At 44.5% G+C, this 23996-nt stretch overlaps 1 protein-coding gene across 1 annotated transcript in view; it reads left to right on the top strand.

Moving 5' to 3' along the window:
- The window catches only part of Hivep1 (HIVEP zinc finger 1), a 141552-nt gene that overhangs the window by 90534 nt on the left and 27022 nt on the right, over positions 1–23996 (top strand). The window contains exon 4 of the mRNA XM_059263124.1: positions 15422–21369. Coding sequence (XP_059119107.1) covers positions 15422–21369 — 5948 coding nt within the window. The remainder of the gene's footprint in view (positions 1–15421; positions 21370–23996) is intronic.

Raw genomic sequence — 23996 nt, 5'->3', positions numbered from 1 at the left:
AATTCATTGGAAGTGAAGTGCCATTTCAAAGCCCCAGCGCTCTTTCTGTTCCGCCACCCAGAGCATTCCACAGGCTCTGCTGCAGTCTAGGAAGGTAGCATATTGGGAGCATAACTTGGAATTTTGGACTGACCGCCAAAGCTCTGATATGAAAATATTTCATTCGAGGAAAGATTAGGAAGCAGCAGACGCAATTGCGTAGATGACCAGCATAGGCAAGAGGGGGCTGAGGATGCTGGGAAGCTAGTGTGTGTTATAGCATGTAGACATGGTCGTCCCCCCAGACCCAGTACACAGTGCTGAGTCCCTTATTTGCTAGGGTTTTCCATGTCTACATTTCTATGATGAAGGTCAATGGAAGAAATTAACATCAACCAACAACAAAATAGAGTCCTTATAACAAGTCATTTGAACTTATGAATTGTTTATTTCTGGAGTTTTCTATGTAAAGTTTTCAAGTGTGGTTACTCACAAATAACTGAAACCGGGGAGAGCAAAGGCTGTGGGTAAGCACTGTGCTCTGTGGGGAGAGAGACTCTGGGAGTTCAGTCCCTCTCCTCCCCCCACCCCCGCACCATCCCCCACTCCGACAAGAGGGGATGTGGCTGTTTCAGTTTGTGGGGTATGGCTTATTAGGCCCTCCACTGAGCATGCCCTTAGCCTCTTTGGGACTGCTTAGCAGACACTTCTCCTGTCATGGTAAAACTCCCTAGAGTGACCTTCAGGTCTTCATCTCACTGTTCTTGGGCCCTCCCCGGTGGGCCCCACCCCCCACCCCTGCCATGGATATCTTCCTGTAATCCCACCAGCTTGAGTTTGCCCAGTGCCCATAGGTGCCTGTGCATTGGGAAGGTCTTTAGCAGTTGCTGAGTCAACAAAGCTGGATGAGGAGTGAGAGAAGATGGATTCCTTTACCTGACAGGCAAGGCTTGTGAACAGTGCACACTATTGCTTTTATTTCTCAAGTGTAGTTAAGTAGCTATTTATTTCTCCTGGTATATGTAACCTAGATTGCTTATCTAAAGCAAATTGTTTCTTTTAGTATCTTCAATTATCTGGCACAACGATGCATACAAACGGTTGATGTTTGTCTCAGTAACAAAAAGCTTCATTCTGTAACCTCTAATGGAGTCTGTGGACAGCTACAAATTGCTCTTTCCTCAGGATTATGTTTAATCATGAAGAATTAGACTCTCCTTCTGTGCTTGTATTGTAAGCCTGGTGGGTGTGAAGCCCTGAAGTGAGGGTTCCAGATTTCTGACAGTTTAACACTGTAAACATGCAGGAAATTCCACATTTTTCTTCCTTGTAATACAGTGTCGTATACAATTTATAACTTTCCTTTTGACTAGGGGTCAGTGTTATGCTGGTAAGCCACTGCAAGTCAAGGAGCGAACAGTTTGTGGCATTTGTCCAATTGGTAGACATATGCCCTGCTGTAGTACATGCCAGACTACCATGGTTCTGACTTGAGGCCTCCCGAGTGTCATCTGATAGTGGTCCTGAGCACAGGCTGCTTGGAAAAATGATCATCTCAGGTTGCTCTTGTAGACACAGCCATAGTGTGACAGAATCCTGGAACTGGATGAAAGCAACCCTGAAGTGTAGAGACCTTTGGGCTTTCTTAAAGAAATCACTAAGGATTTTGAATCTTTCTTATGAAAGCGAAACCACTAAAAAAACAACTGCAGAAGACTTTCAGGACAGGGAAATGCAACTTTTTCTTACAGTTCATGTTTTAATCAAAGGCAGAGTTGGCCTCCTATTAGTGTATTTGTGAACCTACAAGAATACATGAGGATATTTTGGCTTAGACTTCTTTTTGTTTCATTTTAAGTTGTGCATCTGTGTGTATGTATGCCATGTGTGTGTCAGTACTCATGGGTTCCAGAAGAAGGCATTGGAACTTCTAGAGCTGGAGATACAGGCACTTGGGAACTACCTGACAAAATGAAGTCAGCTCAGCTCCTCTGAAAGAGCAGGGTGTGTTCTTAACTGCTGATTCATCTCGTCAGCCCCCCTTCTTTTTTTTTTTAAGAAAGACTCTCACTATCTAGTCCTGACTGGACTAGAACTTGCTATGTAGCCCAGGCTGGCCTCAAACTCACAGAGAGATTCACCTGCCTCTGCCTCCAAAGTGCTAGGATTAAAGGTGTGGGCCACTACATCATTTCTAATTTGCCTGACTCATTATTCAAAATTAGAGCTCGTTAGAAAACTAGGAGATGGAGTTATTTCATATATAGCATCTGGTACGAGTCCCTGATCTTCTGTCATGATCTTTGCCAGCCTTGCTGTAGCATAGTGGAAGAGCCTGTCTCAGGGGCCACAGCTGTGTGACTTTCTCTCCGGTGCTTATGGGAGGGTGAGATGGTAAGAACCAGCACTGAGGGTTGCCTTCTCTCCTCTTTGTGACATCTTTAAAAGGTAGGTGGATAAAGTAGTAACCATGGTAAAGTATTGTTAGGATGAAACATTTAGAGACATGGTGAGTGACAGGAATTCCACCAACAGGGACAAAAGAGAATGCATAGCTACTGATCCAGTCAGCACTTCTCTCTTTTCGGGGCTGACCCATCGCTATCCTGTGTTTGGATTCTCTGTGCTGGTTTATGTTTCGTGCAGTTTGTATTGAGTTGGCAATCTCCATTTTGACAGAATGTCATAGATAGTAAACACAAAGCAAAGGTTTGTTTTAGCTCATAGTTGTGGAAGTTGCAGTCCATGGTTGATTGGCTGGAATGGTTTGGGGTCTTGGGGAGGCACATCATGGTGGTAGAGCAGAGGAGGAGCTGTCTCAGTGACGGTAGCTGAGGAGCTGTGTCCACAGTCTCCTTTCGAGGGCATGTCTCCAAAGACATAAGACTATGTCTTTGGAGTTTATACACCACCTAGTACCAAGCTGGGAACAGCCTTAAAGCATGAGCCTTTGGAGGACTTGGAGATGCAGTCTGCAGCATAGTTTTGGCATCTTGGCTGGTCCACCCATGAGTCACATTTTTGCTCTTGGTTTTGCCTTATGTGAGTTTTCTCTCTGAAACTTTGCTTTTGCTTAAATAACAATGTTGAATCTCTCTGTTAGTATGTGTCTGCTGTTCTAAATTTCTCTGTGTTGTCTCTGTGTTAAATTTCTTTAGTAATATGTCTGCTGTGTTGACTTTCTCATTAGTGACTGTCGTGTAGAGTTTCTCTATTAATATGTGTTTGTTGTATTGAATTTCTCTATTAGTGTCTGTTCTGTTGATTTTTTCTATCAGTATGTGTCTACTGGGTTGTATTTCTCTATCAGTGTGTGTCTATTATGTTGAGTTAATATGTGCCTGTTGTGACAAATTCTTTCAAGTGTCATCTTTTAGGCAGTATCTACTTTACCTTCAGTCTGGAGAAGTCTTGCTGGGTTGGGAAGGTAGAAATCTGGCATGGAAGTTCATTTCCTCTAGGGCACTTTGTAATATTACATGTCAAAACTATTGGTTCTTGAAAGCAGTCTGCGTTTTCAAAATTATTATCAATACACTTTTCTAACTAAGAGTGTTGTCTTTGACTTTTACAGTTTCCCACTGTGGAGCGCACGGAAAACTGTTTATCTTGCTTGTGTTTCATAGAGTGCTTTTAAAACTGGAAATTCATGTGTTTAGTGTCCCAAAGGTTTTCTTTCTTATCTCCACAAAGAATGCCCACTCTTTACCGTCGAACTGACTAGGGCTCTGACATCCTTTGTCCTCTGACATGTCCTTCAGCATATTATCTTTGCCAGTTCTAATCTGAACTTCAATCTGTCCAGTAGGTTCTAAGCCTTACTGTATTATATTTGGCTTTTCCCATCTACAGGGTCTCTGTTATACCCTATGGTTCTCCTCTAGACTTTCAGTATTCTTCCTCAACAAAATCAACACAAAGTCTTTCCTTGTGATGGCTTATTGGCTCTCTGTTACTACATTTATGGTAATGGTTCTTTGATGCTGAGTTCTTTTCTCGAGTGGTTTGTTATCTTTGAACATGCACTGGACATTTTATTTGAAAACTATGCAAGTATTTTGAAGGCTAAATTGAAATCTTTCTTCAGAGAAGATCAATTTTCTTCTTCCAGGCTTCTGGGAGAATAGCAGTCTAAGATGATCCTAATAGTTTTAGGTTTGTGACTTTGGGAGCCATGAAAAGTGAACTGCAGGATATACAAAGCTTGATTTTCATCCAGTTCATTCTCACTCCTAGAACAGGGACCTTGAAGCTCCCAGATAGGAGATCATTCAAGACTTACCGTGCACACCATTCATAGTGTGCGCTGGAGTCTGCCTTTCTGCTGTTGTTTAGATGGCCAGAACTACACAGCCTTAAGCTCCCCTTCTGAAGATGCCAACCTGTCCTGGGGAAAAGGACACTGATGTTCTGAGTTGAGGGGACTTTAATTCTTCATGGATCAAGACTTGGTAATTTCTGTATCTTTCTAGTGCTTCTAAGCAGAAAATGCTGGTGCTTTGTTTAGCAAACTAGTTCTCAGACAAGGCCTTAATTATTTAATTTCCATTTACCAGAAATCCCACATAAAAACAGTTTATACATTACAATACCAACCTTTCATCTACTGCAGGTACATTTCTCATTTTTAAAACTTTGTGTATATTTACATACCTAGAGACTGTAGTTTTAATGTATTTAAATCACTTTTCTTTTGTTTGCTTTTTAAAAACTTAATATGTTTCCAGCATAAGATAAGCCAAGAACTTACCTGTGCTTTTCTAGCTGTCTCTCTGGTTTTATTTTTTTATATTGAATCTTTGGGTTTATTTTTTTACACGATGTTTGCTTATAACCTCCATTTATTTTATCATCTCATATATGAGATCAGAACCTTATATTGAAAATGGTGCCACCTTTTTTCTAAGGTTTTTGAACTCTGGCTTTATAACATATTAAGCCTTTATAAGTTTCCATTTCGCCACTGATTTGATCTTAGGGGAAGTGCTGTGTTATGGCTGTGATTTGTCCTTACGGTCCTTCCCAGAATGCCGTTGTCTAATTTAGGTTTATTTTTTCTGAATAAACATTGTGGCTTGTCATACTAGAAACTGAAGAGTTTTTTATTCTTGAAATTTTGTAAAATATAGAAATTTGAAAATAATTGATTTGGCACCTTCACAATATTGATTCTTGCCACAGGCATGATGTGCCAGCCCCCCTCCCGATTTTTTTGAGACTGGTATCTCTGAACTTGAACATTCCCACTCGTTACTCCTATGCCCCCTTTCATGTTCCAGATGCATCATACCACAAGACTGTTGTATTTTCTGCCTGTTTTTAATATTTCATGTAAAATTTACTTTTATGAGTTTTCAGGTTTCTGTTATAAATAAAGCATTTCCATTATATTTTGTACCAGCTTTGGTGTTAGTAAAATGATTGATATTTGTAAGTTTGGTAAGGAGGGACCACTCAAGACTTTTGGTCAGTTATTTGGGGCTCATCCTTATTATCACTTCTGGCTTACTGTATAAGCTGGTTGCTCTCAAGAAATGATTAAGAACAGCAGTGGTTCTGGAAGAGTTCCTCTCATCCCAGTCATGCAGTGAGAGGTCACTGGGCTTTGCTTCCGAGCAGGGATGAATGGCATTGTGGTGGTGTGTGGCATTGTGGCAGTGCATGGCATTGTGGCGGTGTGTGGCATTGTGGCTGTGTGTGGCATTGTGGCGGTGTGTGGCATTGTGGCAGTGTGTGGCATTGTGGTGGTGCGTGGCATTGTGGCGGTGCATGGCATTGTGGCGGTGCATGGCATTGTGGTGGTGTGTGGCATTGTGGCGGTGCATGGCATCGGTGTGAGGCAAATACTATTCATCACGGCTTCCTAGTGTGCAAGTTTTGTGTTGATTTTTCTCATTTCCCTGGTGACTTCTTTTTCCTCTCTAGCTAGTTAATTGCATTGCTTAATTTCCATACAGCCGGGAATTTTCCAGATCTCTCCCGCTGTTTATTTCTGGTTGAATTTGGTTGTGGTTAGAAGACATGCTGTGCTCAGTCAACTTTCAGCAGTCGAGTTTGGCCTTAGCAGAGACAGTCTGCTTCTGTTGCTCTAGACAGTTAATTTTTATTTTCATTTGCTAAGATGATGATTATTAATGTGTGTGGTGCAGGGCATTGAACCCAGTGCCCTGATTCTTGTGAGGCATTCACCCCTGAACAAACTAAGCAGTTTAAAGTATTCCCTGTCCTGCCGTTCTCTCGATAGAGTGGCCTCCATCAAGGTGTTGGAGGGCTGTTTCTTCCTCGAGGTGGTAAGCACAGTCTGTTTTCTTGCTCATTTAGCCTATTGGCAAGTCTCTACTCCTTAGTCCTTCTTAGACTGACTTGTTGGCTTTCAGCTCAGGGCCACTCTCAGTTCTTCAGACCATTCATTGGATCAATGTTCTTTTCTCCATTCACTCATTCATTTATTCTTTTGTGTTCAATTGTTTCTTCTTTATGTTGGAGGAGTTTGCATATACTAAGCACATGCGGTTTGAGTCATACCCAAGACATAATTTACAGGCCGGAAAAATTGCTTTAGTTCACAGTTTCTGGGTGGTCCAGCTCCACTTCTCTGGGCAGGAGGTAAAGCAGAGAATCTTGGAGACTATTTACCTCATGACAACCTGGCTCTGAAGAGTAGAATCCCACTTTCTGAAGCCCTGCTCTGCAGTAATGCATCTGATTATGAACCCATTGATTGATCAATCCCCCGATGAAGTCTGAGGCCCCATAACCCAGTTCATTCTCCAAAGTTCCACCTCTGAGTAAAGTTGCCTTGGGCCCAGGCCTTCGACACAAGAGTCTGAGGACACTCCAGGTCCAGGGCGACCATACACTCTCGCTCTGAGGAATACCCAAGCCCCCCTGCAGATTTGTAGACAGCGGGGCCAGGTCAGGTCTCACGGTCCAGTCTCTTTCCTGGCTGCTGTTTAACTAGAGATCCTGCTGTGAAATTTGAAAGGATCCCATTACAGTTCAGGATAATTTCCTCATTCCAAAGTCCACAATCTCATTGGGCTTCCACAGTCTCTCCAGACTGAAGGAAAGCTGCTCACGTGTTCCAGGGATTGGGCTGTCCTTGTTTTGCTGGCCATTATTTGTTTTCCACGTGGCCATGTGGAAACTACAGCTTCATGATAACATCTCTAATGTGGTGGACTTCAAAGCAGTGGCAGCTTTGCCAATCTTTTGAGAATTCCTTCCCGTTGCACTCCTGAGCTCATTTGTGTGCATAGATTCAGATGGAAGGCCTGCTGGCAGGGAAGTCTGTTTCTGATTTTCCCATTAAGTCTTTGTATGGGAGGGTTATAGGTGTATGCACATGTGTTGCATGTGTGTATTGAGGACAGGGGCTGACATTGGTTTTCTTCCTCTATCATTCTTGTTGTTTTCTGAGACAATATTTTCACTCACCAAACATGGAGCTCATGATTCTGAGAGATTAGCTGGCCAGCCCAGAAATCCTCCTGTCTCCACCTTCCCTGTGCTAGGGTCACAGACGTGCACTGCCACACCCAGCTTTTTCTTCTCTTCTCTTTTCTTTTCCCTTCTTCCCCTTCCTTCCCTCCTCCCTTCCCCTTCCTCCCTCCTTCCCTCCCTCCCTCTGACTCTCTCTCCCTTTCTCTTTCTTTCTTTCTTTCTTTCTTTCTTTCTTTCTTTCTTTCTTTTCTTTCTTTCTCTCTCTCTGTCTCTCTGTCTCTCTCGCTCTCTTGTATGTGGATTCTGGGGATCCAGACTCAGGTTTCTTTGCTTGACTGCTAAACACCTTATTGACTGAACCGTAGTCTCCCTATTCCATGTTTAACCTTCACTGTTGAAAGCTGAATTGTTTCTCAGTACAAAGTTTTGGGCTGATCATTTAGTTTTCTTTAAGTACTATAAAAACAGAGTAGGTAAAGGTTGGGGAGATGGATGAGATTTAAGAAGCTGCCATATTAATATTTCTTGATCATATTCCTGGAGGAAGGAAGAGCTTGGCAGTGAACCGCTGTGGCTTCCTGTTTCCTACTGTGCAAACCCCCACCTCTCCTCCTTGTACTCAGGCCTGAGCATAACCTGCTGACAGAATCCTTTCCCACTGTGGCCCCCAGTCTGCTGTGTATGTGCAGCAGGGCTTACTTACTGTTTTCTATGTGTGTCTTAATCACTTTTCTGCACACCATGTCCATGAAACTCCCTTGACTTGAAAGTGCTTCCCTCTGCCCCTTCTTCAGGCCCGGAGTGAGCCAGAGATGAGAGCACGTCTGCCGTTTGTTTCTTCCTCTCCAGCACAGTCCGTCATCCTCGCTGCTCCATGGCTTCCTGATTACACCATGAATTTGATGGTCTAGTTCTCTGTCCTGCATCTCTGTCTCCTCTCTACTTAGAGTAGCTTTCTACCTACAAGCACACTCAGCCCTCTTACCCTGAGATATTTCTTCTCTGCCCTGACAGTAACATGGGAGGTTTTTCCTTCATAACTGTGTTCCCTGGAAGCAGGCTCCTTTCGATGGCCCCAGTGCTCTCCCCTCCTCCACACACTTCCCCCACAAATGAGATGGGTTTGACCTCTGGAACCTACTTACCCTGCTTTCAGACATGAGGATATCCTCCCGTTCCCATGACCAGCAAGCCTGGTGACCTCTCCTTAGTACCCTCTTGTGTGTTTAACACTATCGGCCACAGCAGCTGCCGTGTGAAAATTGTCTAAACTCTGGTCTCCAGGCACTTCACTATCACAGGTTTCATGTATCTTTTGAATTCCGACCTTCTTATTCCTAGCTCACCCTTAAATATAGCAATTACCCAGGCCTCTGATGTTAGACCTCTTTTTCTCTCCACAACGTGTTCTCCTTGGCTGGTCATTTATTTACTTTTACAAAAACAGCTCTCACTATGTATTCCCAGATCTCTGCCTCTAGCCCAGACCTCTCTCTAGGGAAAGAAAAGAATGTGCATGTATACTTCATGTATCAAAATTTTCAGATTGCTGTATAATCTTAGTAATTATTTTAAATGGCCTTGTAATGTTATGTTAACTGGCTCTGCCATAATTAGCCTAACCATTTTCCTACTGAATATGACTTGCCCTGAATTTCCAGCTACAGTTTACAGTCCATACATGCATATTGAATTGAGGTTCTTTGGAATGAAAAGTGAAATGATCCCCCCCAAAAAAACTAGCTCATTGCTCCCATATAAAGACAGGAAACCTGGGAACCTTTGGCAGACTGTCCCTAGGCTTTGTGTTATGTCTCAGTGAAAAGTCCTGCTGTCACTACCTGAGTTACAGGCAGCTTTTCACTCTGACACAGCCCTGAAAAAGCCCTCTGTATGCTCCTTTGTGCATCACCATTACCTTCTCCCCTCCCAATACCTGTGATAGAAATCTGGAAAAAGCAAGAAGGAAAGAGTGCAGCTTGAAAAAGACCTAGAATGTGTCCTTGAGTGACAGCCGGAGAAAGGCTGTGAGAACATGAAAGACAGACCAAAAATAGCTTTCAAGAAAACAGTGTGACAGAAACGGAAGTAACTTTGAATTCGTGACATCATAAATATTATAACAAGAGAGAACTTGAGAGAATGAAATGAGATGAAATTGGGAGTAAAAAACTAAGGGAATAAAATAACAACAGCATTCCAAAGCTAATAAATGAAATCAAAACAGTTAGGAGCTTAATGGCTTGAAAATGAAAGTGTTGGCATAAAGGAAAAGCATTAGGGAATTACCGAGAAAGCCGAACAGAAGAAACCAAAGAATGAAAAGAAGAGTAGAAGAAACGAAATAAAGTAAATCATTGCAAGGGTGGTCACAATAAATAGTTGATATTAAAGAAAAGAACCTTACCCCAAAGGAAAATGTACTAGCAAGTGTGTTGGGAGATATACTAGAAGAAAAGTTTCTTTAAGTAAGCTAGAAGGCAAAGGCGAATTTGAGGGGAAGAAGTGTTTATTAGATGCTAAGATAGATGCAGATGGAGCCAGGATTACACACCTGCAATCCCAGCACTCAAAAGGCTGAGGCAGGAAGATCACTGAGAGTTCAAGCCTGAACTACTGAGACCGTATATCAAAAACAGAAATGGGCCAGCCTGATGGCTGAGCATGTAAAAGTGTTTGTTTCCAAGCCTGATGAATTTTATCTCTGGTACACACATAATAGAAAGGGAGAACCAATTCCATAAGTTGTCCTCTGAACTCTACATGCTTCGTGGCACATAGATGTTCACAGACAGACCGACGGATATATATACATACATACATACATACATACATACATACATACAAGCGGGTTTGGAGAGGTGGCTCAGTGAGTAAAGTGCTTGCTCCACAAGCATGAGGGACTGACATCAGTCCCCAGCCACCACAGAAAAGCTGGGCATGGTGGCACATGCCTGTAATACCAATACCGGGGGATCCTAGAGATTTGCCAGCTAGTCAGTGAGGCTCAGATAACAAGATCTGGGTTCAGTGAGAAATCCTAGTTCAGAAATTATGGTGGAGAGGTGGAAAGGAAGACCCAGTCAATGTAGGCTCTGGTCTCCACATTGTACCTGTGGGTGTACCTACACATACAGGTGTAGCTAGAGTTTTCCTGCCTGGCCCACAGTCAGGACAAATCTCTCTCACCTGCCAGTCCCACAGCCTCTCAGACCCGACCAAGTAAACACAGAGACTTATATTGCTTACAAACTGTATGGCCGTGGCAGGCTTCTTGCTAACTGTTCTTACAGTTTAAATTAACCCATTTCTATTAATCTACACCTTGCCACGTGGCTCGTGGCTTACCGGCATCTTCACATGCTGTTTGTCATCTTGGCGGCTGGCAGTGTCTCTCTGACTCAGCCTTCCACTTCCCAGCTTTATTCTCCTCCTTGTCCCACCTACACTTCCTGCCTAGCCAATGGCCAATCAGTGTTTTATTTATTGACTAATCAGCAACACATTTGCCATACAGACCATCCCACAGCACTTCCCCCCCCCCTTTTTTTTTTCCAAAAAGGAAGGTTTTAACCTTAACAAAGTAAAATTACATATAATTTGGGAATTTGGGCGTAGCTTCTCTTACTACTTCCTGCTGGAGGGGGGCGCTGTATCTTATGGGGACACAAAGAAAATTTTAGGATCATGGAGTAGTCCATGAGGGTGTATCGTCTGGGCCAGTTGCCTTCAAACCATTCTGGATGTTGGATCATCTGGGCCATGGTGCCATCAGAGACCTTTCAGGTGGTCTTGGCTGGTCAAATCTGATGTATCTTAATCTAGAACAAATCCATAGCCTCTGGCTTTCTGTGGGAACAAAAGCAGAGTCTCCTTTCCAAAGCAACATATCTTTATATCCAAATTTTGAAGTCAAGGTATCTTTAAAATATACATTTTGGCATAACTCAACAGCTTTTACAATCAAATATTTTTCTGCAGTTAAAAATCCCAAAGACAACACAATCCAGATTCTCTGTGTAATATTCATCTTTACATACAGGCATACAACACAGGTGCACACACACACACACATACACACACACATATAGGCATAGGACACAGGTGCACACACACACATACCCATAGTCATAGGACACAGGTACACACACACACACACCATAGGCATAGGACACAGGTGCACACACACACACACACACACACACACACACACAGGCATAGGACACAGGTACACACACACAGTACACCATATACTAAAGTTAAAGGTACAAAGGAAGAATTGAAGATAAGCAACTTTACAAACTGGGTAAAAATTGAATGACAATTGATAGAGGAGGCCGGTTGTATCTGAAATAGGAACATGTAGCCCAAAAATATTTTTCAGATTCTTAACTACAGGAGATTTTTTTTTCAGAAATAACAAGGAAATGTAGATATTTAGAAATTCTGTTATTTTCTCTTTCTCTTGAGACAACCTCAGTGTGTGGCCCAAGATGGCCTCAAGCACTCAGTTCACTCGCCTCAGCCTCCTGGGTGCTAAGATTGCAGGCCCCCTGCACTTTACAGCCAACTTTCATTTTCTCTACAAAGCCCACATTTTATTGCTTTCATTTAAACAACATAATTTTGAGTATTTCACCTACAGGTTGATTTCTTTGCAATGTCAGGCACCATTTAATTAAAACAACAACAACAAAACAGTCTGACATGTGATAGAAATAAATAATCCCAGCACTCAGGAGGCAGAGGCAGTAGGATCCCAAGTTCAGGACAGGCTGAGCTACAGAGTAAGATCTGATTTTTAAAATATGAACACTTGAAAACCGCTCCTTCCAGAAAGTATGTGAAATAATGAAATTATCATATGTACCCAGTCAGAACTTTGATGAGACTCGGTGTAGGCAGGGTTTCAGGTCTACGGGCCATCCCTCCTGAGTGACTTCTCATCCTTGCTTGTAGAGTTATTTTTAGAGCCTAGTGGCTTTCACTTTTGTGACAATTCATCTCCTGGCTTTTGGGAAATGGGTGGGGAGACTACTCCCCCTTCGGGTGATCATCATTTCTCAGTTTGTCACCCTTGTCTGGTAGCTCAAAGAGTGCCACAAGCAAGTCATGACTTGTTATGTGTATCTTGAGGGGAAGCCAGTGAGGAAAATGTCACTTCATAAAAGGTTGCCTAGAAGAACACAAAAGGCTTGCTCAGCACAGCTCTGTAGAAAACAGCCGGTACTTCACGCTGCTTCACTACAGTGCGGAAGCGGTGCCCCTGCCTTCCCATCATGCCCCTGGGGAGGAAAGGGGTCTGCAGTGGAGTCGGCATCTTCTCTTCACTCAGTATATCTGTGAGAGCACATACATGCATGTCACAGCAGGTATAGAACATATATGTAAACTGCCATCATCATAAAAGACAGAGTGAGTATTACAGTGTGATGGGTTTTTTGTTGTTGTTGTTTTATTTTATTTTTTTGAACATAAAAACATTTTATGTACAATTGCAGGAGAAATAATACTCAGATAGTTTGAACATAGAAACAGGTTATAATTTAAAAGTCCAGGGTTATTTTAAACAGTAAACTATTTTCTCTGTAGAAAATAGTATAAATGATAACATTTCCCAATAAGCTCTTTTAAGCTAAATGATAGCTGAATTATACATATAAATATTGATTAGATTCTGGGATACAGAAGAAACCTATCTTCATCTGTTCAGAGAGCTATGTTTTACTTAAGTAGTGTAAGTGAGATTCCTATTCATCTTCCCCTTCACTGTTTGATTTACGGCAGACATTTTTCTATAGGCTAATCCATATTCTAAAAAGATTTTAGCCTCCCCTCCAGAAAGTACGGCCAGCATTTTCTTTCATCAGCTTGATACAGTACAAATTCTTATCCTAATAGTGAAATTTTTCACTAAAGCTTTCCCTGTGATTGAGTAAAACCAAAACTTATTATAAGCCACAGTCATCCTAGGGTCCTCCCCCGCTAGGTAGCCTCTCTGGATCTATGAGTTGTAGTCTGATTCTCCTTTGCTTTATATCTAGTATCCACTTATGAGTGAGTACATACCATGTTTGTCCTTCTGAGTCTGGGTTACCTCATTCAGGATGATATTTTCTAGTTCCATCCATTTGCCTGCAAGTTTCATGATGTCATTGTTTTTCTCTGTTGAGTAGTACTCCATTGTGTATATGTACCACATTTTCTTAATCCATTCTTCAGTTGACAGGCATCTAGGTTATTTCCAGGTTCTGGTTATTACAAATAGTGCTGTTATGAACATAGTTGAGCATGCATCTTTGTGGTATGATTGAGCATTCCTTGGGTATATGCCCAAGAGTGGTATGGCTGGGTCTTGAGGTAGATTGATTCCCAATTTTCTGAGAAACCACCATACTGATTTCCACAGTGGTTGTACAAGTTTGCACTCCCACCAACAGTGGAGGAATGTTCCCCTTGCTCCGCATTTTCTCCAACATAGATTGTCATTAATATTTTTGATCATAGCCATTCTGACAGGTGTAAAGTGATATCTCATAGTCATTTTGATTTGCATTTCTCTGATGACTAGAGATGTAATGTTTTGGTCCAGCATGAATTTCAAATATGTACATTGTGACAGTTATGTGAAAGTAATAAGTTAAAATATTTGGCTTTTTTAAAATAGGTAATATATAGAGAAATAATTTCTGTTTATATGTCCAGGGATCTGACAAATCGAAAACAGATTAAATCATGGTGAATAATCATTGTAGTGGCTACATGCATAATAGTTTAGAGAAATTTTGGACAGTTCATGACATTTAAACTGATCTGCTTCCAAAGCAGTTTAAAATGAGATCAGTGTCTTCTTTTCTTTACTGTAGTGGGTTTTACTTGTCTATCTGTCTCTGTATGTCCACTTGACTTTTATTCCTCATACACTCAAAGAAACATATGGAGTGAATATTTTGCTCAGTTATATTGATGATTTTTATTAAACCAAGAGCCATCGCAATCTCAGGACTTTCTCATGTCCTTGGCAAGAAACCACAAATGAGTGTTTCTTTAATTTTGTAACTTTCTGTCCATTGATGCAATCTCTGTGGTTACAAAACTTCCTGATCCCATTGACCACTATATCATGACCACCAGAGGTGTGGGAGTCTGCCAGAATCCAGCTCTGACTTTTCGAACAGTTCTTGCTTGCGGGGAAGAGAGAGGAATGAGGAATTATTAGAAATATAGACAGAGACAGAGAGAAAGACAGAGACACAGGATAGCTTCAGGAAGGCCCTGGGTCAATACCCAGCTGCCTCGAGGTTTATCCCAAAGGGCTTTTTATACAATGCCAAGGGCAAAAGACTTCCTTCTTTCAAGATCAAAGCACAGTGTACAGCCAAGTGTAGACCTTTCAAAATACCTGGTAACCACACCCTTGGCCAAATCGTGCCATTATGCAGCCCTGCTGGGTAAAGCAAGCTCAGATTCTCTGACCTTGAGTAAGGTCTTACTAGGGAGCCTCTGTGGGCACTCACTCACTCACAGAGGTATATTTACTAATTCATTACTACACAGTAGCCTTTTTGCTCATGCAGTTATCAGCATCCCTTGTCCAGAGCTTGTAGAGCTTGCAGTTAGTGGTTGGGAGTGTGGTAAGTCAGATACCCCTGTAGGAAGGTTGGATATTCTTCTTTGCTTGGCCAGCCTACTCAGAATGTAATGTCAGTAGTCCGTAGATATGTGAGCAATGAGGAAGGATTATCCACTTGTGAAAGATCTAGCTCCATGATGTGGGTTCCTCCAGAAAGGGGCAGAGTGTTCCAGAAACACCCAGCATGATCTCTGTATTAGTGTTTCTGTAGGTTTTGACTGGGTACCTTCTTAAAATGTCCAGAGTGTGGACCTGGCTCTGGCTCTGTTAAAGGAGGCTTTGGCTCTCTTGATAGTAACCACATTTGTTAAACAATTATGGCAGGTACACAATTTTACCAACCTATTTTATTTTTTGTCTTAACAGAAATCCTAGAGGCTGGTGTTAAAGGAGCCTCTGAGTCTCTCAAAGGTGTGAAACGAAAAAAGATTGTTGCTGAGAATCACCTAAAAAAAATACCAAAATCCCCCTTGAGGAATCCTCTTCAGACAAAACACAAGCAAAACACAGAAGAGTCATCGCTCAGTGTTGTCCAGAATGCATCAGAGGCTCATAAGAAACACAACTGTGTCCCTGCTAAAAATGGGAAGCAATGTACTAAGCAAAATGGAGAAACACTTGGGATGACTGCCGAGGCCTCAAAATCTGAAGACTCGGTCTCCCCAAAGAAGGCCTCATTTCCTCACCATCGGTCAGAGCTGCGGAGATGGAGGTCGGAAGGCTCAGATCCAGCCAGGCTTAGTGGTCCTGATGGACAGCGGGACTCCAGCTCCTCACCTAGTAAATCCAGGACTGACAATAGTGAATGTAGCTCCCCTTGCTGTAGCACCACGCCCCTCTCCTATCCAAGTACTGCCTTCGATGTCTTACTGAAAGCAATGGAGCCAGAATTGAGCACCTTGTCACAGAAGGGCTCGTCTTGTGCAATTCAGACAGAAAAACTGAGACCAAATAAAACTGTACGATCCCCTTCTAAATTAAAGAACAGTTCCCTGGAAGCCCCAAATCCTACTTCCCAAGAAATGGTTGGCGAATCACAGTGTTCTCCATGTCCCTCATACCCGGTACATGTGGCCTCAGCTGAGAAGAGTGAGCCAGTGGCAGCCCAGTCTGTTTCTCACCTGTATAACCCACACGACCACCTTGTTCCCAAACCTAGCCACCAGAATCAGCAGCTTCCGGGACGTCTGGGCTTAACAGGCTCCCTGACAGATCTGCACACCCATGAGAACACTAAACTTGAACCCGTCTATAATATAGCAATGACATCAGCTGTAGGTCTCACTACTCCCTCCAGTAGAACTCAGGTTACTCCTCCACACCAGCAAATGGATTCCGTGTCCCCTTCGTCAGTGAGCCCCACCAGCTCCACACAGTCGCCCCCAGGGCCAGTTTACAGCTCAACCCACGTCACTTCTGCTGTCAGTCAGAGTGTGGAGCAAATGTGCAATCTTCTTCTGCGAGATCAGAAGCCCAAAAAGCAAGGCAAATACATCTGTGAGTACTGCAATAGGGCGTGCGCCAAGCCCAGCGTGCTGTTAAAGCATATCCGCTCTCACACTGGAGAGCGGCCCTACCCCTGTGTGACCTGTGGGTTTTCATTCAAGACTAAAAGTAATCTATATAAGCACAAAAAATCCCATGCACACACTATCAAACTGGGTCTCATCTTACAGCCAGAGGCTGGTGGATTGTTCCTGTCCCAGGAGTGCCCCAAAGCACTTAGTGTCCATTCTGATGCTGAAGACAGTGGCGAGAGTGAGGAGGAGGGGCCTGGAGGCGGGAGGCAGAATGACCCTGGGGTCATGGACCTACAACCTGCACAAATAATGAAGACGATATCAAATCCTGAAGCTTTACCCAAATCCCTTTCAAGCAATTCAGATCATGTGGTCAGTAGCTTCTCTTCACAGGACAGACCTTCGGAGTCACAAGCCCTGACAGAGTTACCCAAAGTTGTGGTCCACCCCGTAAGTGTTTCCACACTCAGAACTGACGGTCCGCAGGGGGCCAGTCCCAAGCCTGAACTTCCTAGCACACAGAGGCAGAAGGACCTTCATGTTGCAAACGTACTGTCACAGCCAGCCGGTGTATCTTCCCTAGAGACAGATGAGAAGTTCCACCAGAAAGGGGATGTGATTCAGTCAGAAGGGAAGCAGGAGCCTCACGGTGGGACAGCACATGCGCAGCTGCAGAGGCAGCAGGCCACAGACGACCCCCAGGAGCAGCAAGGAAAGCTGCTCCTGAGTCCACGGAGCTTAGGAAGCACAGATTCTGGCTACTTCTCGCGTTCTGAAAGTGCTGATCAAGCTGTGAGTCCACCGACGCCATTTGCCAGAACTTTTCCCGTCATGGATCCAGACTCAGCTAAGAACAGTGGACCTCCAGGGCCTCGAATCAGCGCTCCAGCACCTACAGCTTCAGCCACTGGCGAGAAGTCATCAGTTTTAGCAGGCCAGATGCGCCCACCCTTGGCAAGCAAAACTCTGGAGGAAAGGATTTCAAAACTGATCTCTGACAATGAAGCCCTAGTCGATGATAAGCAACTGGATAGTGTGAAGCCCCGGAGAACCTCACTTTCCAGACGGGGAAGCATTGACTCCCCCAAATCATACATATTTAAAGATTCCTTCCAGTTTGACCTAAAACCAATGGGTCGGAGAACAAGTTCCAGCTCTGATATACCAAAGTCCCCGTTCACCCCGACTGAGAAGTCAAAGCAAGTGTTCCTCCTGTCCGTTCCTTCCTTGGACTGCCTGCCTATTACGAGGAGTAACTCCATGCCAACCACAGGATATTCAGCAGTCCCTGCAAATATAATCCCTCCCCCTCCTCCTCTAAGAGGAAGCCAGTCATTTGATGATAAAATTGGCACCTTTTATGATGATGTCTTTGTGTCAGGACCCAACCCGTCCATGCCCCCGAGCGGACATCACCGTCCCCTGGTCAGACAGGCTGCAGTGGAAGACTCTTCAGCCAGTGAGAATCACATGCTGGGCTCTGGACAGTCTGTGGATGAGAACTGTCAAGGATGCCCGGCCACCAGTGAGCCCGGGCCAGTGCAGAACAAAGCAGCCCAAGCCCCTCACCTGGAAAAGAAGAAGTCCCATCAAGGACGAGGGACCATGTTTGAGTGTGAAACCTGTCGAAACAGGTACCGGAAACTGGAGAATTTCGAGAATCATAAGAAATTTTACTGCTCAGAGTTACATGGGCCCAAAACAAAGGTAGCCGTGAGAGAGCCCGAGCACGGCCCTGCGCCTGGTGGGACACAACCCCAGGTTCTCCACTACAGAGTTGCTGCTCCCACGGGTGTGTGGGAGCAGACACCCCAGATAAGGAAGAGGAGGAAAATGAAAAGCGTAGGTGATGATGAGGACCTGCAGCCCCGCGAAAGCAGGACATCTCCAGAAAGCGCTGAAGTCCTTCAGCTGCGGCCTGCCCCGGGCTCTGCTCCCAGCCCATCCAAACACGCCACTGCCACAGCAGGTGACCAGGCACACAGGGGCGTCCAGCTGCAGAGCTCTCCTGTTCAGCTTGTGGCCAGAGTCCCCGAGCAGGCCCTGCACCTAAAGCAGTGCTCTGTGGTTGAACAGCAGCTAAATTCTGCAGCTCAGGACAAGATGGAGTTGAAGAGACAAGGGGGTGGCATCTCTGTCATCCAGCACACCAACTCCCTGAGCAGGCCTAGTTCATTCGACAAGCTGGATCCCCTGGAAGGAGGCACCACCTTTTCCTTACAGGAGCTAGGCAGAACCGGGATGCCTGGGGCTCTGAAAGTGATAGGGATCTCCCCAGAGGAAGGTCACCCATCTCGAGATGTCACACATCACACAGCACTGTCACATGCTCTTAGAGGAGAGCCACGGGAAAGTTCTAGAAAGATTCCAAGTGAGCGGTATGTGTTAGGGCAGTCTTTGAGACTGGTCCGGCAGCACAACATCCAGGTCCCAGAAATTCTGGTCACCGAAGAGCCAGACCGGGACCTGGAAGCTCAGGGCCATGACGAAGAAAAGTCAGAGAGGTTCAATTGGCCTCAGCGCAGTGAAACCTTATCAAAGCTGCCAACAGAGAAACTGCCACCCAAAAAGAAAAGGCTCCGGCTGGCTGAGATAGAGCATTCTTCAACCGAGTCAAGCTTCGATTCCACTCTCTCCCGGAGTCTCAGCAGAGAAAGCAGCTTATCCCACGCATCCAGCTTCTCAGCCTCCTTAGACATAGAAGACGTTTCTAAAGCAGAGGTACCCCCCAAAATCGATTTTCCAAATAAAGCAGAGTTCCTTTTGATTCCACTGGGCTCGAACACACTGAGTGTCCCTGGAAGTCACCGGGAAATGAGGCGTGCTGCATCAGAGCAGATCAGTTGCATGCCTACGTTGATGGAGGTCTCTGATTTCAGAAGTAAGTCCTTTGACTGTGGGAGCATTACTTCTTCTCAGGCATCGGCGGCGGCAGCATTTGTTGAATCACAGCCCTCCAACTCCCCATCTGGTGTTGGAGGCACTGGACATGTGCCCCTTTTGGAAAGGAGGCGGGGTCCCCTGATCCGGCAGATATCTTTAAACATAGCTTCTGATAGTCACCTGTCTCCTGTTAGTGCATCATCTTTCCAAAATACTGCTCTTCCGAGTGTGAATGCAGTGCCATTTCAGGGTCCGAGGCTTCCTGATGCGTCTTCCGCTGAGTTTCCTGCACATTCTGTGCACTCCCAGGCCCTGGTTAAGGATCTTCAGCCAGAAATGTCAAGTTCTAGCTCTACCAACACCTTTCCTCCTCAACAGCTTTTTGGGGTCCATTTATTAAATAAAACTCACGCACCCCTTAGTCACCAAAACACAGCACTGTCTCTGCCAGCATCTGCACAGGGCGGCAAACCAGGTGCGCATCCTAACGTGTGTGTGTCTTCTACAAGCGAGGGTAGCTTTGCTCCTAAGTACCAGCTTCAGTGTCAAGCATTTACTTCTGGCCAGGGTTGCTCTTCTCTCTCTCCTTTGCATTCTAATCAAGTTCTTCCAGATCAAACCGGAGCAGATCCGGGGGTAGCTTCAGTAGCACTGTCAGCCAAACTAGTCGATCCTGTATCTAAACCCTGTCCTCTGCCATCACTGGAGCTCAGGCCACCAAACGATCAGGTGCAGAAGGGACCGCCATCCTTCATGCTGCCAGTGCCCCAACAGAGTAATGTTCCTATGTACTGTTTTGCCACTGTCACATCTCTGCCACAAATCTTAGTAACCCATGATCTGTCCAACATGCCAATTTGCCAAACTAATGAAAGTATAGTGCCAGTCAACGAAGAACAAAATCCCATGCCAAAATCACAGAACCATCTCCAAAATGCATTGCCAACAGCAGAGAAAGATCTTGCATGCAAAAATGTTCTTCCAGAGATGGGCCAAAACACATCCGTTTCAGAATCCTTGACCACAGTTCAGAAGACGTCTGTTGGTAGACTCTCCCCACAACAAGAATCCTCAGCCTCAAGTAAAAGGATGCTTTCGCCAGCAAACAGTTTAGACATTGCCATGGAAAAGCATCAGAAGCGGGCCAAAGATGAGAATGGAGCAGTTTGCAGCACCAGCATTAGACCCTTGGAGCTGCCGAGTTCAGGAGCTGGTGAGGGCAGTAAGCAGAAGAAGCCAGTGCTGGTCAGGCAGCTGTGTACCATGGAGCCCCTTGAAGGAGGGCCGCTAGAGCAGGACGCGTTTTCTGCCCCTGAAGGGAGCTGCGAGCCTGCCAGTTTGACACAGGAGGATTTGTCCTCAGGACCCTCTACGTTTGTAGTCACAGACCGTGTCAGTGAACTGCAGGAGGTTAAAAATACCAAGTCATCCACATCGCTGACTCCTACAGTGCAAAATTCGCCTGTCCCTTCGGAAAGTGCCTGTGTTTTGCCTTTGAAATCTATGGACAACAACCAGGAAAAGGAGTCAGCCGGGGTTAAACATCAAGAGAACAAAGCCGACACCCAAGGGCAGAGTCAGCTTTCAATCCCTGGTCTTTCATTGTTAAGCAGTTCAGACACTCAGCCATCATTCCCCAGCCTCAAGACTGCAACCAGCTTTACATGGTGTTACCTGTTAAGACAGAAGTCATTGCCCTTGTCTCAGAGTAGCCAGAAAACTTCAGCCTACACTGGATGGACAGTGAGCTCCAGTAACCCCAATCCACTTGGTTTGCCTACAAAAGTTGCTCTTTCTCTTCTTAATTCTAAACAGAAGACTGGAAAGTCACTGTATTGCCAAGCAATAACCACCCATTCAAAATCAGATTTAGTGGTCTATTCAAGCAAGTGGAAAAACAACTTAAGCAAGGTACTTGAGATACAATTTATCTTCAGATGTGGTTTGTGCAAATTAGTTGCAGTAAGTCTTGGTACCTTTAAGTGTCTTACTTACAATAAGTATTTTAATTTTGAATGACAAGTTGTACTATGTCATTATTAGAGGGGAGGTGATATTGTCCCCAGGAGTCACTGGGAAGAATCGCCTACAGTTCTGGCATTGATTCTGTCTGTAAATATTTTGCAAGCACTGACTTCCTCGGGCATTGGTTGTTGGTTTGTTTTTGGTTTTCCCTTCAGCTGACTCTACTCAATGGGAGTTAGGATTTTGATTTTTCTCCTCATTGAGGAGTTGTTAGCAGAGAGAAGATTGTGGCTAATTTGGAAACACCAGCCTGTAGGTTACCAGCGGTGGCTGTATTCTGTTGTGAACTGTACAAAACACCAGTAACACTTGTCCTTTGCCTCCTGTAGACTGCTCTGCTCTCACCATGCCCACTGTGGTGTTCTAAGTAAACTGAGAGCCACTAATTACTACCAAAAAGATGCATAAAAGAACTCATGCCTGGATTATTTGATTTGGTCAAGATTTATAGAATAGTCATGACATTATAATTTAGAGCAATGTGTTGAATTCTCATAAGAATTGTTGGCTTTATAAAATGGGGAAATCATTTAAGCAATTAAATAAATAAGAGTATTACATTAGACTCTGGTCATTCAGAATTATTGATGAACTCTTTGACTTCTGCAGGTTCACAAGCATATAGTACTGATCTGTAAGCATTTACGAATCTATCCACATGAAATATTTGTGGTACTAGCATTTCAGTAGAAGTTTGCATAGTTCTAACATGGCTGTTCTGTGGAGTCATGGATACAGGAAGGCATCCAAGGTGGTGTTACTTCAATGGGGTCGACGGTGATGATAATAGCGATAGATACTTTAGACAAATGAGGTTTTTTTAAATTAGTAGATATTTAAATCATGTGAAAATGAGAAGAAATTGGTTGAGTTAAAGACTGCAGGGACTCTGGCATGGCCTGGAAGTTTTTCTAAGAAGTTTGGAGTTGACAACACAGGTAAAAACCAAGGCTGTACATGGTGATGCATAACCATTCATGCCAGGGAAGGAAGCTGCAGCCACAGACTGAGAGTTTTTGTTCTTGGAACTTCTTAGACCCCAGGTTCCCTAAATTAGAGCCTTAGTTGGGCCACACCTCCCCATGAGAATGTAAGCAGGTCTTGGTTTATATTCCTAATGTCCTAGTGAACATGGTTCTCCCAGGCTGGAGCTGTAACTCAGTCTTGAGCATGTGTAAGATACGCCTTTCCAGGCCAGGCAGTAGTGGCACACACCTTTAATCCCAGCATTTGGTAGGCAGCCTTGGAGGAAGTCCGGGCACTATGTACTTAGATTTCAAATTTCTCAGTGGATACAGCAGGTGGAAGATCTGTCCAGAGGTCTGTCAGCTTGCAGGAATGATTGTGATTGCTCAGAGGGAGGAGAATGGAGAGGCGATGAAGAAAGTCTGCTCAGGAAACAGAGAGAAATTGTTCCTAGGAGGAGAGCCCCGGAGGGCAATGGTAGTGAGCACAACTCAAAAGACTGTTTCAAGAGTTGTTAAGAGTAGTGACGTCCTAGGAAGACGAGACGAGAGCCTGGGCTCTGCACATTTTGTCTCTGGAGACTTGAATCCATGAACAAGTGGCTTAGGAGGCTTGGGCACCTGACTGTTGTGTAGAACCCATATGGTGGCACATAACAGATTCCAGGTGGAAAGGAGCAGATGTTAGAAAGTGAAAACAAAAGCTGTTTCCGCAGTACACAGGTGATGCCCTGGAGCGCACAAGCACACCAGAACTGTTGAAATGGCTGTTTGAACCACGTAAGTCCCTGCTGCCTTTAGCAAGTAGGAGCTGGGTTTGATGGTAGGAAAGTGAGCAAAAGGTACAGGGAGTTGGAAGTTGAAGCATGCTCTTGGCAAAAAGAGCTTGCCTAACACATGTAGGTTCCAGTTCCTATCTCTTAAATACCTGCCCACCCCCCCAAAAGGGGGAATTTCATATTGAAAACAAGGTCAAGAAAGATCATCGCTAAAGGGGTAAGGTCAGCACCGGGACTGTGTGTGTTCTGCTTTGTGGAGAATCTGGTCTGCTTGCCTCCTGGGGGTGGAAGGAAACAGGGGGGCATGTCAGTAATCGCCATTCTCCCCTTCTGTGGAGTGGCCAGCAGCCTTTGCTTTCCACGGCCGTAGTCAGGACTGGGCTCCCAAACACTCTTCCAGTGCACACAGCCACTCCTCCACGATGCACATTCTCTGGTGGAAGGAAGTCACTTCCGTCTTGCTGAGTCCCACTGTAAGAATGGAACTCTTTCTGACAGAAGTTGCCTCTTGTGAAGGCAAGGACAGGGCCTGTAGCTTTTGCTGTTAGCACTTGACTTTGACCAGGTGGCACAGCCCAGTGAAGTCTTGTGTATAGCTTAAGGCAGGGTTCCCTCTAGGGTAGCTACACATGCTTTGTCATTTTGATGCCTGTTTACCTTTTCCAAAGATCTTATTGTCAGCCCTCACTCTGACTTTGGCTTGACCTGACTTTCACTCTAACCATTGTTTGGTTTTCGTGAGCTATTCTAGAGCGGGAAGCCATATTCC

The sequence above is a fragment of the Peromyscus eremicus genome, chromosome 5 (assembly GCF_949786415.1).
Source record: "Peromyscus eremicus chromosome 5, PerEre_H2_v1, whole genome shotgun sequence".
Lineage (NCBI taxonomy): Eukaryota > Metazoa > Chordata > Mammalia > Rodentia > Cricetidae > Peromyscus > Peromyscus eremicus.
This window is presented reverse-complemented; position numbering and strand designations above follow the sequence as displayed.